The sequence below is a fragment of the Somniosus microcephalus genome, chromosome 24 (genome assembly GCF_052327205.1).
Source record: "Somniosus microcephalus isolate GS21.2 chromosome 24, FLI_Smic_1.0, whole genome shotgun sequence".
Classification (NCBI taxonomy): Eukaryota; Metazoa; Chordata; class Chondrichthyes; order Squaliformes; family Somniosidae; genus Somniosus; species Somniosus microcephalus.
Genome location: NC_141010.1, coordinates 2555122 through 2570546, shown reverse-complemented (window position 1 = coordinate 2570546; position 15425 = coordinate 2555122). Strand labels below are relative to the sequence as shown.

The window sequence follows — 15425 nt, the reverse complement described above, 5'->3', positions numbered from 1 at the left end:
ACAAATTCTGTAGTTCATCCATTCGGTCTTTGAATGTTTGCCATTGCCTATCCACCGTCAACCCTTTGAGTGACATTCTCCAATCAATCCTACCCAACTCACTCCTCAGACCATCATAGTTTCCTTTATTTAAATTTAGGACCCTTGTCTCTGAGTCTTACCCATTCCTGTTCTCAGTTAACAATGCAGGGATTGGGCTGATCAGGCCGGTTGAGTGTCAAAGCATCGAGGAGATGAAGGCTGTGTTTGAGACAAATTTCTTCGGTGTTGTTCGAATGATCAAAGCCGTGCTCCCGGATATGAAGGCGCGGAGGAGTGGGCACATTGTGGTGATGAGCAGTGTGATGGGTCTGCAGGGTGAGTACTGAACAAGTGAGATCCCACCTTCCTCTGGGAAATTTACAACACGTGGCTCCATCACCAATGGTTCACCGTCTGTCTGTGTACCCTCAACGGCCTCACCCCTCCCTATCTCTAACCTCCTCCAGCCCTACAACCCTCCCAGATCACTGCACTCCTCCAATTCTGACCTCTTGCTCATCCCCTGATTTTAATCGCTCCACCATTGGCGGCCGTGCCTTCAGCTGCCTGGGCCCTAAGCTCTGGAATTCCCTCCCTAAACCTCTCCGCCTCTTTCTCCTCCTTTAAGAAGCTTCTTAAAACCAAATTCTTTGACCAAGCTGTCCTAATGACTCCTTATGTGGCTCGGTGTCAATTTTATGTTTGATAATCGCTCCTGTGAATCGCCTTGAGACGTTCCACTACGCTAAAAGCATAAGTTGTTATTGTGGTGTCAAACCGACATGCACATTAGATCCTTTGTTTATTTTAAAACCACTTATTAATAAATTAGAGGTAGGAAGGAGTTACCAAGAGAACAAGATGTAGGAGCAAGTGATAGAGCCTTAACAAGATAACGTATTAAGTTGTGTGGAGAGAGTGGAGAAGCTGGGGTTGTTCTCCTTAGAGCAGAAGAGGTTTAAGGGGAGACCCAATCGAGGTGTTGAAAATGATGAGGGGTTTTGATAGAGCAAGTAGGGAGAAATGTTTCCCCTGGTGAGTGGGTCAGTGACCAGAGGTCAGAGATTTAAAATAATTGGCAAAAGAACCAGAGGGGAATCGAGGAGAAACTTCTTCACACAGGGGGTTGTTGTGATCTGGAACGCACGACCTGACAGGGCGGTGGAATCAGATTCCACAGGAACTTTCAAAAGGCAGCTGGACATGTTGTTGAAGACTAATTTACTAATTTGCAGGTTAAGGGGAGAAAGCTGGGGAGTGGGACTAAATTGGAGAGCTCTTTCAAAGAGCCAGCAGAGGCATGATGGGCCGAATGGTCTCCTGTGCTGGAAGGTTCTGTGGAGCAGGATCCATAACCTTAGGATGTGGAGCTCGAGAATCCTCGGCTGGCTGTGGTGAGAATGACACCACTCACTGGGATTCCACTGTCACTGAGGGTATAATAGAAACATAGAAGATAGGAGCAGGAGTAGGCCATAATACCAATGCCACGATGAGAGGGTTGGTAAGATTGGCAGATAGCAGTCACAATGTGAGGTAATATTTTTATCTTCTTGGTCACACTTTGGGTCTACACATTCTTTGTGATTTAGACCTGAAACCGGGAAATCACAGAGTTACTAAAGTCTGTATATGCGGTTTGTGTTTGACCAGGTATCATGTTCAATGATGTCTACACTGCTTCCTGTAAAGTCCGCACCTCAATAATACACGGACTTCGGGAGAACAGTTTAACAGGTACTTTACTGAACAAGAGGCAGCTTGAAACTGAAACTACAGAAGCCTGCTAGGGCCTTTTATACAGGGGTGGTCACTGCCGGTACTGCAGTCTAAGACCAGTTATTCCCTTAAACAACAATTCCTCCCCTTTTAGATAAACAGTACATAACATTCATTTAACAACTAAATAATAACTAATTACAATTATAATTTTCTCAGTAATATATACATCAACTGAAATAGTCATTTATAAGTTCAGTCTTTGAGGAGGCTTCCTGATCCGGATTGGATAGCGCCTTTCTCGAGTATCCTGTTCTGGCGGTGGAGTCAATTCTGGCTCATTGTCATTGGTTGGTTCGTCAGCTTCCAATACCCCTGCTTCTGAGGTAGACGCAATCTGTACTTCGGGCTCATTACCAGGTGCACCTGCTTGTGGTACAGGTTTGGCTTGTTCCTGTGACTCTAGAATCTGGTCAGCATGGCGTCTCACGATGCTCTCTCCAACGTCCACTGTGTACATTAGTGGTCCCTGCTGTGTGCATATCGTGCCTGGCTGCCATTTTTCTGTTCGGTAGTCGCGGGCCAAGACTGGTTGCCCTATCTTGAAGCTCCTGGTTGGCTTCTCATTTATGTGCTGGAACTGCTTTTCCTCAACATCTCGTCTTATGTTTCGTTTGAGCAAATCCAAGCGGCATCTTAGTCTCCGGTTGAAAAACAGTACGGCTGGAGTTTGGTTGGTTACTGCATGTGTCGCATTCCGGTAAGCAAACAGGAAGTTATCCACCTTGTGTTGCAGTGGTATGTCGTCATTATACATTGCCTTTATGGCCTTTTTAAAGGTCTGAACAAACCTCTCAGCCAATCCATCTGTGGCTGGATGATATGGGGCAGATGTGTAATGTTTCACCCCATTATTCTTCAAGAACCTCCGGAAATCCTCAGACACAAACTGTGGGCCATTGTCGGAACAGATCTGTTCTGGCAACCCATTCCTGGTGAAGATGGTCCTTAGGACTGCAATAGTTTTCTCCGTGGTGGCGGAGGACATTTTAATGACCTCTGGCCATTTCGAATGGGCGTCCACAGCGATTAGAAACATTGAGTCCATAAATGGACCAGCGAAATCAATGTGTACCCATTGCCATGGAGATGAGGGCCACTCCCATGGATGTAGCGGGGCCTGTGGTGGAGCGTTTTGGACCTTCTGGCATCCTGTGCATCTCTTGGTCATATCCTCGATTTCTTTATCGATTCCCGGCCACCACACAAACGCCCTGGCTAGGCTCTTCATTTTTACCCCTCCCAGATGACCCTCGTGAAACTCATTGAGTACTCTATCTCTCAACTTAGGTGGAATTACCACTCAGGATCCACACATCAAGGTTCCCCGGCACACTGACAGCTGTTCCCTCCTTGGCGAGAATGCTGGCAACAGTGAGTCGCCATATGCTGGCCATCCCTTCACCGTCAAATCATAGACCCGAGAGAGTGTCGGGTCATTTCGGGTTTCCTTCTCAATACTTGCGTTTGTAACAGGCAAACATTCGACTATGGTCGCATGGAATATCTCAACAGGGTCCACTGCAGGTGCTTCTTCCGCCGTAGGCAACGGTAGGCGCGACAGCCCATCAGCGTTTCCATGTTGTTTCGTACCTTTGTACTCTATGTCATACTGTTGTGCCCCTAGAAAAAGTGACCATCTTTGCAGCCGTTGCGCCGTTATCACCGGAACGCCCTTCTTTGGGTTAAAAATTGAGACCAGGGGTTGATGATCAGTCAGTAGGGTGAATTTCTGCCCATGCAGATAGTGATTGAACTGCTTCGCCCCCCACACCAGGCTGAGGGCCTCCCTGTCAATCTGGGCGTAGTTATGCTCGGCTGAGTTTAGCGAGCGCGATGCAAAGGCTATTGGCCTCTCTGAACCGTCACAGAATTTGTGTGACAGCACCGCTCCAATGCCGTAAGGTGACGCATCACATGCCAACCGAATCGGTAGTGTTGGGTTGTAGTGGGCCAATACTTCTTTTGAAGTGATTTGGCATTTACATTCCTGAAAGGCACGCTTACACTCATCGCTCCATTTCCATGTTACACCAGTTTGAAGGAGGGCGTTCAGTGGGTGCAGAATTGTAGATAAATTCGGCAAGAACTTATGGTAGTAGTTCACCAACCCGAGGAACGACCTCAGTTGCGACACATTTTCTGGTGCTGGAGCCTTGACTACAGCCTCAATCTTGTCCGGCGACTTATGCAACCCTTCCTCATCAATCATGTGGCCACAATACGAGATTTGTCTCCTGAAGAACTCGCATTTGGGACGGTTGGCTCGTAGCCCATATTCCTGCAATCTCGTGAGCACCTGTTCCAGGTTGGCAAGGTGTTCATTGTCATTTTCGCCCGTAACCAGGATGTCGTCCAAATAACACCGGGTCCCCGGGATCCCTTGCAGGACTTGTTCCATTGCCCTCTGCCACATAGCCGGGGCCGATGCTACCCCAAATACCAGTCGATTGTACTGGTAAAGGCCTTTGTGAGTGTTTATCGTGAGGTATTTCCTAGATGCTTCTTCCACCTCCATTTGTAGATACGCTTGAGCCAGGTCAATCTTTGTAAAACGTTTCCCTCCAGATAGTGAGGCGAAAATATCTTCTATCCACGGAAGCGGATACTGTACTGTGTGCAGGACTGGGTTCACAGTCACCTTGAAGTCCCCACAGATGCGAACCTTCCTTGGCTCCCCAGGCGTGCTGCTCAATGCTTTCTTCATTACAGGAACGATGGGTGCGGCCCACTCGCTCCAGTCCACCTTAGACAGCACCCCCAAACGCTCTAGACTCTCCAGTTCAGCTTCCACAGCTGGGCGTATCGCATATGGCACCGGTCTGGCCTTGAAAAATTTTGGGGTTGCGTTATCCTCAATCTTTATGGTTGCCTTTGCTCCTTTTAGAGTCCCAAGTCCTTGTTGGAACACCTCTTCCGCGTCAGATAGAATTTGTGACAGACGTCCAGGTGCGACGTCATCATCTTTTTTGTCAGTCACCGTTAGTGCCAGAGTGGAATGCCAATCCAATTGTAGTCTTCGGATCCATTCACGTCCCAATAATGGTGGTCCTCCATCTCGTAGTATATACATGTATAGTTTCTGTGTTTCCTTTCCGTTATATTCAACTGGCACCCTTATTTTTCCTCTGGGGTAGACCTTTTGCCCCGTGTATGTCTTCAATACAATGGACGTGTCCTTTAAGGGTATGTGTGAGAATAGCCGCTCATAGTCTCGTCGATTTATGACAGTTAGGGCTGATCCTGTGTCCAATTCCATCTTCACTGGGGACCCTGCTATCATGAGGGTGACCCAAATGGTTCGGTGATCTTCTTTTGCGATCACGTTGTGTAACTTTAAACAACTTAGTCGCCTGCTCCCGGAGTCCTTATCACTCTCCTGATCTTCTGAACTATCTGTCAGTTTCTTTACTTTCCTGTACTGTTCCTTAGTAGTTCTTGTCGTGTTGGTCTTCTTTCCCGACCTGCAGACTCTTGCTATATGTCCCATTTTCCCGCATTGCCTGCATATTTTGTCTTTAAACCAGCAGTCCTTCTGCTCATGGGTTGTTCTGCCGCAGCGATAGCACTTTTCGGCTCCATACGCCATTTCGTTAGCGCTGTATTCTTGTGGTTTCTGTTGTATTTCCGCAGCTCCCCGTGCTGCTGCTTCGTAGGATACTGCCACGCTGAAAGCCTGTTCTAGCGTCAGGTCCTTTTTTGAAAGTAGTCGTTTCTGGGTTCCTTCACTCTGGAGCCCGCAGACAAACTTATCCCGTAAGGTGTCTGCCAGTCCTGCTCCGAACTGGCAGTGCTTCGATAACTTGCGTAGTTCCATAAGATAGTCAGCATTGCTCTCATCTTTGTGCTGGTTTCTTTTATGGAACTTGAATCTTTCTGCTATCAGCAGTGGTGTAGGGCTTAGGTGTTCCTGTAAGATATGAACAATCTCCTCAAAGCTTTTCTCCATTGGTTTAGCTGGGGTAATTAAATTCCGCAATAGGCTGTACGTACTCGCACCCATCAGATTTAATAATACCGACGCCCTCTTTCCATCAGCCACCTCATTTGCCTTGCAGTACACTTCAATTCTTTCCACATATGTGGTCCAGTCTTCTACCTCGTTGTCGAAAGCAGTGATACTGCCACTTTTCGGCATCTTGGGCGATTTAAAATGGCGCCTCCCGCGCTTTTGCTTCTTCCCCAATGGAATAAAATGGCACCTCCCGCGCTTTTGCTTCTTCCCCAATGGGATAAAATGGCGCCTCCCGTGCTTTTGCTTCTTCCCCTTACTGCCACGCTGCTCCTAGCGTTCTACGGGGTAATGGCGGCGACCCACAGCTTCGGCGCATCTCGCTTTCCTTCCCCCCCGTTTAGTTTCTCTCCGCTGTCCTGTTCTCGAGCACCGACCGCGCCCTGTGCGATCCACCCTCTCTCTCTTGTTTTCTTTTCCCGGCGACGCTGCACGGCCCGATTTGTAGAGCCGCTCGATTGAGCTTGAGCCCGCTGCAGTCCGGAAGGGTCAGCGCGCTACCTGCTACCAGCACAATTCGCTGGAACCACAGTCTCTCCCGCAATTCTCCAAACACCGATGGATTCTTTGGGCGGTTGCCCTCGGTCGACGCCCATTGCTCAGACTACGACCTTCCAGGACCTTCCTTTCAGGCGAGATCCCCGTGAGATGATGCCACACTGCAGGTGAGTTCGAACTTACTCGTCGTCACTGTAAAGTCCGCGCCTCAATAATACACGGACTTCGGGAGAACAGTTTAACAGGTACTTTACTGAACAAGAGGCAGCTGAAACTGAAACTACAGAAGCCTGCTAGGGCCTTTTATACAGGGGTGGTCACTGCCGGTACTGCAGTCTAAGACCAGTTATTCCCTTAAAGGTACATACACAACACTTCCAAGTTTGCAGTGGAAGGATTCTGCGAGAGTTTCGTGGTGCAGACACTAAAATTTAATATCAAGTAAGTCTCATCTCTCACTCAGCGAGCAAAGCCTGGGGAAAGGAGCAAATGTTTCCATGTTCAGAGTGCAGGAACTAAACTGGGAGAACTGGAACTTTCTGCTATACTTTACAGGGTGATCAAGACTTAACATTAACAGAAACCTGCTATAAACTGGACAAGAATGGAAACTAAACATATTGGGATAGAAAGGATAAGGGAGGCGGTGGAATAGCAATTAAAGTTAAAGAGGGGATACAGGCTGTGGCGAGAGTGATGTAGACAGGGGAAGGGCACGGAGTCAGGATGGACAGAGCTCAACGGTAAAGCGGGCTTGTTCCATTAGTCAGGGTGTGTTACAGAGCTCCAGATTGTGGGAAGGAAGTGGAAAAGGGAATCTGCAGTCAGATTAGAAAGAGGAGCAGGAATCACAAAATGATTACACTGGAAGATTTTAATTCTGCAGCCACGTACTAGAACAGAGAAAGGACAGACGAGGGAGGGGAAATCCTGCCGTGTGTTCGAGACTCCTTCCTCGAGCAAGGTGTTACTGGGCCTACAAGGGCAGAGGTGTTGCTGGTTCTGGTTCTGGGTAATGAAATAGATCAATGGATGAGCTGAATGTGGGTGAACCCAAAAACTGGAACAGCAGGTTAGACCAGGGCAGCTTTTAGATCAATGAGGGGTGAGCGAATGGGAGGAGAAAGCAAAGATTCTCACTCAGGATTTAGAGTAACAGTGGGATGTTATTAGAAAAGAGATTGCAATGGTACAGAGTAACTATATCCTATTAAAACAAAGAAGGAATGTATTAGGAGTCTCGGGAGGCCAAAGGGGAATATGAGAAAATAAAAGAGGTTAAGAGCGGGGTAAGAAAAACTGAGAGTGTGAGGAAAAAAAATCTTAAAACATCAAATGGAACAGTGACGTATTTTACAAAGAGTAAAAAGGGAATTATTCAAACGGAGCTGGGAGCCTGAGAGGAAAGGATTGTCAATTTGTAGATGATGATCAAATGGCAGAGACATCACAGGAAGTTAAAACCATCAGGAAAGGCTGAACAGGCCGGGGCTCATCTCCCGAATAGAAAAGGCCGAGGGGTGACCTGATAGAGGGCTTTATAATTATGATGAAGGGGTTCGATAGGGTAGACGTAGAGAAGATGTTTCCACTTGTGGGGGAGACCAGAACTAGGGGCCATCAATATAAGAGAGTCACTAATAAATCCAAGAGGGAATTCAGAAGAAACTTCTTTCCCCAGAGAGGGGTGAGAATGTGGAACTCGCTCCCACAGGGAGTGGTTGAGGCGAATAGCAGAGATACATTTAAGGGGAAGCTGGATAAACACAAGAGGGAGAAAGGAATAGAAGGATATGTTGATAGGGTGAGATGAAGAGGGGTGGGAGGAGCTCGTGTGGTGCGCCCCGAAAAAATTAGTGCCCCCGCAGCCGAAATTCATCAGTAGCGCCCCAAAAGGGAGGAGCGGCGCTACTGGAAGCGCCCCGTGTCCCTCTTGGGGCGCTGCGAGTCAATATCGTGGCGCTACGTGCCGCGGTACTGCAGGCCTTCCTCACCTTATTAAAGGAGAGGGGCCTGGCGCAGCGCGACCTGGGGCCCAGCTGGGCCACCAGGGATCGGAGTGCCGGCAAAAGAGCCCGGCACTCACGGAGCGCAGCCGGCACTCCGCAGGGGGGCTGAAGAGGAGGCCGGGGACGGCAGAGGGAGCAGGTGCTGGCAGGTGGCCAGCAACAAAAATGGCCGCCCGGCACGTCGCCTTTAAATAGCGCCGCCTCGGCTGCAGGTAGGCCCCCCTGACCCCGTCGGACATAGCGTCCGTCAGTAAGTCACAGGGCGCTACCGAAGATCGCGGCCGGGCCACAAGCGGGGTGCTGCGCACGGTGATGACATCATCGCCGTTGGCGCAGCACCATGGGGCGCTAATGGTTACTGCCACCGCTAACCTCTCGCTGAATTTTGTGAGAGGCGTTGATGGCACCGCACCCGGGTGCAAAGCAACTGAATTCTTCCTCCAAAGGATCTTAGCTCCGAAAATCAAGAAGTAGAATCAGTTTGGGTGGAGCTAAGAAACAGCAAGGGGCAGAAAACATTGGTGGGAGTTGTTTATAGGCCCCCAAACAGTAGTTGTAATGTAGGGCAGAGTATAAATCAGGAAATTAGAGGCGCATGTAACAAGGATAATACAGTAATCATGGGGGACTTTAATCTACTTACAGACTGGGCAAACCAAATTTGCAGTAATAGTGTGGAGGATGAATTCATGGAATGTTTGCAAGATAATTTTCTAGATCAGTATGTTGAGGATCCAACTAGGGAACAAGTTATTTTAGATCTAGTATTGTGCAATGAGAAAGGGTTAATTAATAACCTTGTAGTAAAGGGGCCTTTAGGGAAGAGTGACCATAATATGATAGAATTTTATACTTCGTTTGAAAGTGATTTAGTTAAATCCGAAACTAGGGTCTTAAATCTAAACAAAGCAAACTACGCAGATATGAGGGGCGAGTTGGCTAAGGTAGATTGGGAAACTACATTAAAAGGCTAGCATTTAAAGAATTAATACATAATTTACAACAAATATACATTCCTGTAAGGCACAAAAACCCCACAGGAAAAGTGGTCCAACTGTGGCTAACAAGAGACGTTAAAGATAGTATTAGATCAAAGGTAGAGGCTTATAATGTTGCCAAAAAGAGTAGTAAGCCTGCGGATTGGGAGGATTTTAGAATTCAGCAAAGGAGGACTGAGAAATTGATAAAGAAATGGAAAATAGAATATGAGAGTAAACTAGTGAGAGATGTAAAAACAGACTGTAAAAACTTCTATAGGTGTGTAAAAAGGAAAAAATTTGTGAAAGTAAATGTGGGTCCCTTGCAGGCTGAGACAGGAGAAATTATAATGAGGAAGAAGGAAATGGCAGAGAAATTAAACAAATACTTTGTGTCTGTCTTCACGGAAGAAGACGCAAAAAACTTCCCAGAAATAGTGGAGAACCAAGGGTCTAGCGAGAATGAGGAACTGAAAGAAATTAGTATTAGTAAAAAAAATAGTGCTGGAGAAATTAATGGGACTGAAAGCTGATAAATCCGATGGCCTACATCCTAGGGTTTTGAAAGAGGTGGCTATCGAGATAATGGATGCATTGGTCGTCATTTTCCAAAATTCCACAGATTCTAGAACGGTTTCTGCAGATTGGAAGGTAGCAAATGTAACCCCACTATTTAAGAAAGGAGGGAGAGAGAAAACGGGGAACTACAGACCAGTTAGCCTGACATCAGTAGTAGGGAAAATGCTAGAATCTATTATTAAGGACGTGGTAACAGGGCACTTAGAAAATAATAATAGGATTGGGCAGAGTCAACACGGATTTATGAAAGGGAAATCGTGTTTGACAAATCTGTTAGAGTTTTTTGAGGTTGTAACTAACAGAATAGATAAGGGGAACCAGTGGATGTGATGTATTTAGATTTTCAGAAGGCATTCGATAAGGTGCCACACAAGAGGTTATTAAACAAAATTAAGGCTCATGGGATTGGGGGTAATATACTAGCATGGATTGAGGATTGGTTAACGGACAGAAAACAGAGAGTAGGAATAAACGGGTCATTTTCAGGTTGGCAGGCTGTAACTAGTGGGGCATCGCAAGGATCAGTGCTTGGGCCTCAGCTATTCACAATCTACATCAATGATTTGGATGAGGGGACCAAATGTAATATATCCAAGGTTGCTGATGATACAAAGCTGGGTGGGAATGTAAGTTGTGAGGAGGATGCAAAGAGGCTTCAAGGATATAGACAGGCTAAGTGAGTGGGCAAGAACATGGCAAATGGAATATAATGTGGAAAAATGTGAAGTTATCCACTTTGATAGGAAAAATAGAAAAGCAGAGTATTTTTTAGATGGTGAGAGATTGGGAAATGTTGGTGTTCAGAGGGACCTGGGTGTCCTTGTACATGAATCACTGAAAGTTAACATGCAGGTACAGCAAGCAACTAGGAAAGCAAATGGTATGTTGGCCTTTATTACAAGAGGATTTGAGTATAAGAGTAAAGACGTCTTACTGCAATTATATGGGGCCCTGGTGAGACCACACCTGGAGTATTGTGTACAGTTTTGGTCTCCTTACCTAAGGAAGGATATACTTGCCATAGAGGGAGTGCAACAAAGGTTCACCAGACTGGTTCCTGGGATGGGGGGATTGTCCAATGAGGAGAGATTGAGTAGACTAGGCCTATATTCTCTAGAGTTTAGAAGAATGAGAGGTGATCTCATTGAAATATACAACATTCTTACAGGGCTTGACAGGGTAGATACAGGGAGGATGTTTCCCCGGGCTGGGGAGTCTAGAACCAGGGGTCACAGTCTCAGAATAAGGGGTCAGCCATTTGGGATTGAGATGAGGAGAAATTTCTTCACTCAGAGGATGGTGAATCTTTGGAATTCTCTTCCCAAGAGAGCTGTGGAGGCTCAGTCGTTGAGTATATTCAAGACAGAGCTTGATAGATTTTTGGATATTAAGGGAATCGAGGGATATGGGGATAGGGATGGAAAGTGGAGATGAGGTAGAAGGTCGGCCATGATCTTATTGAATGGCGGAGCAGGCTCGAGGGGCCGAATGGCCGACTCCTGCGCCTATTTCTTATGTTATGTTCTTATGACGGGATAGGGGAACAGGGCGGGTAAATGTAATTGGAAATATTTGCACCAACATGGGCTGGTTGGGCTGAATGTCCTCTTTCTCTGCTGTAAGTTCGATGTGTTTGGTGTTGATCGGGCGATATCACTAACCTGTTCGGGCTCTATTTTCCTGTCAGTATCACTCTGATTGAACCAGGACCCGTGGTGACAGAGTTTGAGGAGAACGTTTTTGAGGAGGCGGCGAAAGCTGATTACTCCGGCACAGACCCAGACACTGCCGACATGTTCCTGAAGATTTACCTAGAAAATACAAAGAAGGTATTCTCGAGCACAGGACAGAGTCCAGAGGACGTGGCAGAGGTGAGGAAGCAAGGATCAGCAGTGCCAGACTTTGGTAAAATGGCCCCAGGTGCCACTGGGCCCCACAGGCTCATCAGCAGCATTTTAGACTCCACCACACGACACAGTGCTGAGACTCCACCACTAACAGCACCACAAGCTGGTCAGGGACTGAGCACTGTACTGGGGCGGCACTGCACTTAGACTGGTGCACTACAACACCCTGTACACAGTCAGTCACTCAGGCAATATCAGAGCACCACTCCAGAGACTTGAGCACATAATGTAGGCTGATACTTCAGCGCAGTACTGAGGGAGCGCTGCACTGTCGGAGGAGCAGTACTGAGGGAGTGCTGCACTGTCGGAGGGGCAGTACTGAGGGAGCGCCGCACTGTCGGAGGAGCAGTACTGAGGGAGTGCTGCACTGTCGGAGGGGCAGTACTGAGGGAGTGCTGCACTGTCGGAGGGGCAGTACTGAGGGAGCGCCGCACTGTCAGAGGGGCAGTACTGAGGGAGTGCCGCACTGTCAGAGGGGCAGTACTGAGGGAGCTCCGCACTGTTGATGGGGCAGTACTGAGGGAGTGCTGCACTGTCGGAGGGGCAGTACTGAGGGAGCTCCGCACTGTTGAAGGGGCAGTACTGAGGGAGTGCTGCACTGTCGGAGGGGTAGTACTGAGGGAGCGCCGCACTGTTGGAGGGGCAGTACTGAGGGAGCTCCGCATTGTCGGAGGGGCAGTACTGAGGGAGCACCGCACTGTCGGAGGGGCAGTACTGAGGGAGCTCCGCACTGTTGGAGGGGCAGTACTGAGGGAGTGCTGCACTGTTGGAGGGGTAGTACTGAGGGAGCGCCGCACTGTTGGAGAGGCAGTACTGAGGGAGCTCCGCACTGTCGGAGGGGCAGTACTGAGGGAGCACCGCGCTGTCAGAGGGGCAGTACTGAGGGAGCGCCGCACTGTCGGAGGGGCAGTACTGAGGGAGCGCTGCACTGTCGGGGGGGCAGTACTGAGGGAGCGCCGCACTGTCGGAGGGGCAGTACTGAGGGAGCGCCACACTGTTGGAGGGGCAGTACTGAGGGAGCGCCCCACTGTTGGAGGGGCAGTACTGAGGGAGCGCCGCACTGTCGGAGGGGCAGTACTGAGGGAGCGCTGCACTGTCGGAGGGGTGGTATCAAGGCCCTGTCTGCTCCCTCAGGTGGATGAAAAAAATCCCACGGCACTATTTCGAAGAAGAGCAGGGGAGTTCTCCCCCATGTCCTGGCCAATATTTATCCCTCAGCCAATATCACTAAAACATTCTCTGGTCAATAATTTGATTTCTGTTTGTGGGAGCTTGCTGTGCGCTAATTGGCTGTCGCGTTTCCTACACCAGTAACTACACTTCAAAGGTACTTCATTGGCTGCAAAGCGCTTTGGGACGCCCTGAGGATGTGAAAGGTGCTATATAACTGCAAGTCTTTCTTTACCAGATTGAGCAGAGCATGTACTGACTGACCCTGAGCAGGTGCTTTGTCGATGGGATTTAAAGCCCTTACTCTGTGGCTGGTGATGGTGGTTTGTGTAAATTGAAGTCCGCAGTTTGTCTTCTCAGTCTAGCGCCTGTTGACACTCAGCAGCTGCTGCCCGGAGTTAGCGGCTGGTTAAAGGGCAATTGCCTTCGTTAAGAAATTTTTAAACACATAAACCAAAGTGTCACAATCACAGAAAGATACCCCGGCACAGGACCAGGGCACAGTGCAGACAGCACCAACCCTCCCGGCACTTCCCCATCCTCACCGCAGGACCAGTGTGTGGACAACAGGTGCCCCCTGGGTGGGGTGAGCTCGGGCTGTACTCCAAATAATCTGCATCTTAATGCCTTTGACAGGTGACACTGAAGGTGATCAGCAGTGAGAAGCCACCATTTCGACAACAGACAAATCCTCTGTACACTCCCATGATGGCGCTGAAGCAGGCGGACCCCAGTGGGGAGCTCGCGACGGACGTTTTCTACAAGCTGTTATTCCAGTACAGTAAGCTGATGTACGCGAGTGTGAACGCAGTCCGCCTCATACGCTGGAAAGCTCAGAAGATGCAGCAGGGGCTGAAACTGCTGGGACTTTGGTAAAGAACACAATCAGCCCTGGAGTCAGCTCGCCTGTCGTGTCTTCAGGACCACAGCAAACAGTCAAACCCCAACCCACTGCCGCCTCTAGGATAACTAATTACAGCTTAAAGCTTGTCACTCCTTCCTGTCAGAGAGCCCCTGCAAATAGGGACACATTCCCAGGGAACCCCTGCAAATTTCGCCACATTCCCGGGAAGGAATGGAAATATCAAGAAATCCCCTTGCACTCACTCTCCCCGGGTCCCCTGACAGACAGTGTCCCACAGCACAAAGGGACACAGAGTTACTGCTGCAGTGAATGCGATTATCAGTGACAGCAGCTGAATAAACCAAGAAATACAGAATTCTGGAGACACTGCAGATCCCAGCCCCGATGAGCAGAAATCTGACAACCACATGGATCTCTTTGAACCTGTGGCTTTGAGATGTTCGCAGACTGAGAATGCAGAGAACGAACGTCATCAGCCCAATCCGACTGCCAATCTTGATGATGGGGGGCGGTGAGGGAGGAAGGGTCTGTGACAGAGAGATCGCATTAACCTGCCATAAAACTACTTTCAGAAAATGGAAACACTCAGCAGGTCAGGCAGAATCTGTGGAGAGAGAAACAGAGTTAACGTTTCAGGTCGATGGCCCCTCGAGCCTGCTCCGCCATTCAATGAGATCGTGGCTGATCTTCTACCACAACTCCACTTTCCCGCCCGATCTCCATATCCCTTGGTTCCTTAGTATCTAAAAATCTATCGACCTCAGCCTTGAATATACTCAACGACTCAGCATCCACAGCCCTCTGGGGTAGAGAATTCCAAAGATTCACAACCATTTGTGTGGTGTATGTAACCTGTACCACCTTAAGAGACTACCTTAAGAGATGGACTACTTTCTCTTGGCTACTGTATATTGTAGTACCGGTGGTGACCACACCGGTATATAAACTCTGTGTAGTAATTTGCTAAGCAGTTCAGCCCTGACCTTCGATTAGTAAAGACCTGTTTAAGTTATTCTTGTTGTCTGTGTCCAGTGATTTAGAATAAGCATATCTGGGACACTCAGACTCAACAATTTGAACATAACAACATAAGAAATAGGAGCAGGAGTCGGCCATTCGGCCCTTCGAGCCTGCTCCGCCATTCAATGAGATCATGGCTGATCTTCTGCCTCAACTCCATTCACCGGCCCTATCGCCATATCCCTTGATGCCCTTACTAGTCAGAAATCTATCGACTTCTGTTTTGAATATACCCAATGACTGAGCCTCCAGAGCCCTCTGGGGTAGAGAATTCCAAAGGTTCACCACCCTATGTGTGAAGAAATTTCTTCTCATCTCAGTCCTGAATGGCCTACCCTTTATCCTGAGGCTGTGGCCCCTGGTTCTAGACTCCCCAGCCAAGGGAAACATTCTCCCAGCATCCACCCTATCAAGCCCTGTAATAATTTTGTATGCTTCAATGAGATCCCCTCTCATTCTTCTGAATTCAAGAGAATACAGGCCTAGTTTACTCAATCTCTTCTCATACGACAGTCCCGCCATCTCAGGAATCAATCTCGTGAACCTTTGTTGCACTCCCTCTATGGCAAGTATATCCTTCCTTAGGTA

The 15425-nt window shown here is 48.4% G+C and overlaps 1 protein-coding gene across 1 annotated transcript in view; it reads left to right on the top strand.

Moving 5' to 3' along the window:
* The window catches only part of LOC147100956 (retinol dehydrogenase 8-like), a 43824-nt gene extending 28602 nt beyond the window's left edge, over window positions 1–15222 (top strand). The window contains exons 3-7 of the mRNA XM_085966064.1: window positions 178–357; window positions 1675–1712; window positions 6693–6751; window positions 11563–11746; window positions 13589–15222. Coding sequence (XP_085822190.1) covers window positions 178–357; window positions 1675–1712; window positions 6693–6751; window positions 11563–11746; window positions 13589–13828 — 701 coding nt within the window. The 3' untranslated portion in view covers window positions 13829–15222. The remainder of the gene's footprint in view (window positions 1–177; window positions 358–1674; window positions 1713–6692; window positions 6752–11562; window positions 11747–13588) is intronic.
* The last annotated feature ends 203 nt before the right edge of the window (window positions 15223–15425 follow it).